This window comes from Propithecus coquereli, unplaced genomic scaffold, assembly GCF_000956105.1.
Source record: "Propithecus coquereli isolate 6110/MARCELLA unplaced genomic scaffold, Pcoq_1.0 Scaffold230, whole genome shotgun sequence".
Classification (NCBI taxonomy): Eukaryota; Metazoa; Chordata; class Mammalia; order Primates; family Indriidae; genus Propithecus; species Propithecus coquereli.
Genome location: NW_012147842.1, coordinates 577,925 through 581,673, shown reverse-complemented (window position 1 = coordinate 581,673; position 3,749 = coordinate 577,925). Strand labels below are relative to the sequence as shown.

At 33.7% G+C, this 3,749-nt stretch overlaps 1 protein-coding gene across 1 annotated transcript in view; it reads right to left on the bottom strand.

Moving 5' to 3' along the window:
- The window catches only part of TMPRSS11E (transmembrane protease, serine 11E), a 68,594-nt gene extending 66,286 nt beyond the window's left edge, over window positions 1–2,308 (bottom strand). Inside the window, exon 1 of the mRNA XM_012645335.1 lies at window positions 2,222–2,308. Within this exon, the coding sequence (XP_012500789.1) occupies window positions 2,222–2,308 (87 nt within the window). The remainder of the gene's footprint in view (window positions 1–2,221) is intronic.
- Window positions 2,309–3,749: the final 1,441 nt, after the last annotated feature.

Below are 3,749 nucleotides of genomic sequence, written 5' to 3'. Positions count from 1 at the left end.
AAAAAAAAAAAAATTGCCACTTTTGTAGATCAAAAAATTGAATAATGATAATTTTCCCATAATTAAATCTGTAGATACACAAATGCCCTTCATTTATTGTTTCTCCTTTTTAGTTATCTATAAGGTGATATAATAGTGATTCTTGTAAGCAAGAATTTGTTTAATAGGGAGCAGTGTTTGGCTTCAAACTTTCCTTTAACATAAATTTCCTAGAGTGAGGGAACTGGAAGAGACTTTGTAAATCACTCATTCCAGTTTCCTAATTTTAAAGAGGGGAAACTATAGGACAATATTTTCTCTTTAGGATGCTTCAAATCCAGACAAGATTAGCATTCAAGGTGGAGATTTCTCTTCTGGTCATTATCAGTATATTTAGGGTTAGGGTTAGAGTTTGGATTAAGGTAGAAGTTTGGATTTTCTTTTCCTGATCTCCAGAAAGAAAATTAAATCATATAGGCCACTTTAACTTGCAACTCTCACTTATCTTACAGCCAAAATCTAAGATCACTAAGGTGACCTATCTGTCTTGACTCACAAATGTGAAATGATGGTTAATGAATACAAATTAATTTTAAAGGCAGATGAACTGTTTATTTCTGCCATTCTCTTTTGAATTTTCTGAGATTCAGATGTTCTTCCTATTTGCAAGAGATTTTATTGATTTGGAAAGAGTTATACAGTGTGTGTTTGTGTGTGTGTGTATGTGTATTCTCAAATTCAAAAGGAAAATTAAACTTTGTCAACATCCAGATTTTTTTCTTTATTCTCTAAAAACAATGTCAGACATATGAATTCCATTTTCCCAAAGTGTTATTATTATGTAGAATGTTGGTTAAAAAACGGACTACTTATCATTTGACAGTACTTGGGTCTTGGGTGGGAGTTAAATTGAGGGATAGAAAATCTGCGTTGGTTTTAGCAACATGCCTTAATATTCCCTATGTGTTTTACTTATTCACCAAGTGTATCCTGAAGCCATTCAGATGTAATAATAATAAGGTTCTAATGATATCAAAGATAATTTTGGGATTTCAGAAATGGTGGTTTGCTGGTGACTTGTACTTAAAAAAAATTATTAATTCCTTGAAAGGATAAAATCAGGGTCTGTCTACACATTTTTTCTCTACACGTTTTATGGAGCCTAGGGAGCTGAGCAAGTTGACATGAAGGATATAGAACACATTACTTAGAAGCTGAGATGAAACATTGTCACTAGTTTTGTTAATTAAACCAAAAGGATTCATAGCAATTTAATTTGATGGAAAAGATTTCAGGGTTTCCTTTACAGCTAATTAAACTAAATATTAATGTGAATGTGTAAAGTGACTGATTAAAAACTGTTTATCTGGAAGTTGCACTATGCCCAAGATTATGCTGTTAACCCAGAATCTAGATGATGGCATAATATCAACTAAAAAGTTATCTAAAAATTTTATTAAAAATGAGTCAGTCTCACTAGGTTTATCAAGGCATGCATTTTGTTGGAGGGCCAGGAAAGAACGTAGTGTGTACATGAACATTTATCTTTATGTTAATTTGATTAGCTTAAGAATCAAAGTGTAAAAATTATTTGTTCATCTGTGTGTGCCATGGAACCAGTTAGCACATTTGCTTGACTTTCAGGCCAATTGCTATCGAACTGTTAATATGAAGGAATAAAATCCTCTCTTCTTGCTGTTCGTGTTTTCAACTAAAATGTTAAATCACACCAGTAAAAATGTATAGCAGTAAAGCATTGTAGTGTTCCAGTAATTAAAAATGAACACCTAAACTTTAGTCTACACTTCCTATAGGTAAAATAGCATAGTGCAAACATAAATATTAATATCTCTACATCAACATACATCCTTAGAAATAGATATAACTTTCTTGTGTTCTTTGAATTTTCATAGTAAAATTATTTTTTTAAAAATAAAATCCCCCAAACAGCTTCAAGTTTCGGCAATCATATGCATACTAATGATGATTGAAAGTTTTCTCACAGAAAAATTAATCAGCAAAACAGATTCTAATGATTAAAATTTATCCATCTTACTTTTACATTTGTTTTTCTCTTATTTAGGATTTACATTACTCCTATTTCCACAAAAAGGTTAAGGGAGCAACTCATTTTTTAAAACTTCAAAATACAAATTGCTACTTTAATTAATTTGGTCCCTTCAGGAAACTTACATGAGGAGCAATAGCAAGCCTTCCTGCTGCCCAGCCCCATTAAGCCTACCTGTTCCGCAGAGGTGTCCATGTGTCTTGTCTCCGCTGAGGCTGTCCCTTGGCCATCTTCTCCTCGAGTGCTGGACAGCACAGTCATTCTCCACCTCTTTAGCTTACAAGATTCTGCGACTTTTATGTGTTTTATGACAATGGTATAATGATAATACTTAGCACTTACACAACTTTTCATCTTCAAAGTGCTTTCCGAACATTTATTAATTTTACATTAGTAAAACATGAGCTGTATATGTGCCACTCCACAAATAATAACTAATCATATGACTCAAGGGGAGGCAAAATTTAAAACTCCGTCGTTGTGACTGTGGAAGATGTAGAGCCACTTGATTTGAGAAGGACAATGAGTCTTTACTCAGTTTCACATTGTTGTGGATTTGGAGACAAATGGCTGCATTTCTCACTCCCCAGAATCCACTTCCAAAGTGGCAATTTTCTTTTTTGTTCCTCTTCAATGAAAACCCTCAAAGTAATGGCTCTCCAAGCTCTAACCCTCCATTATGGTCTGAATGCTTTCCAACTCATAACTCTCCTGACTCCCTCAACCATGCATCATCCTTTCATGAATTCCTCCCTAAAATTTTTAGTGCCACTCCCTGAAACCTACAAGGTGTTGACTTTTTATTAAAAAATGGGTTTAACCAGCAAGTTTCCAAAGTTTTGGATAGCATTCTGGTTTTTACCAGCCAATTTTGATATTGGTGTGGAGACTAGATAGGATACACCTTAAACTTTAGCCACCTGGAGGAGAAAGAATTTGCCTGAAGCCAGAGAATACAGAAAGAAAAATCTAGTTATTATGCTGGGAGAGAAAGCTTCCTTAGGTAACAGTTCTTGTTAAAGAGACTCAGTCTCATCATATGATCAAGTACAATCATTATCCAACCTATGCTACCCCCCTTTTTCCCGAAACATGTACAGGGAAAGATAATCAGAGAAGTCATTGTTTGTATTAGGATAAAAAGAATCATAATGGCAGTACTTGTACCAGTTATTAACAGGACCCTGATCACATCTGTCTTCATTCTTTAAAAATTTCTACATAAATTGTACTTATTTGAGCATCTCAGACACTATGCTTTTGCCTGTGTATTCAAAAATATCTAGTATATTCTTTTTATTCTCATTTGTCTATGTAAATCCTATATATCCTTTGAGATTAGCTCAATCCTGCTTTTTCCATGTGGAGAAACATACTGCTTTATCATCTGAAGCTCATAAACTCTAATAAACTCATGAGATCTTGCAACAATATGTACACAGGGCTTGGAGTATATTAGACCAGGGCCCAGATGAGAAGTTTCCTGAATTATTGTCCTAGAATGTTCTTTGGAGGTCAAAGATCTGTATATAGGATAACTTCTTCCTTCATTGATCAAAAAATATGTATTGCACACCTGCTATGTTGTTGGCACTAATTTTCTAATTATCAAATTAGAAATAATCCTCTAAAGTGCTTAACAATCTCATGATGAAGGCAGTAAAACAAACTGAAAATTAAAACGTATCAAAATAAACACTAG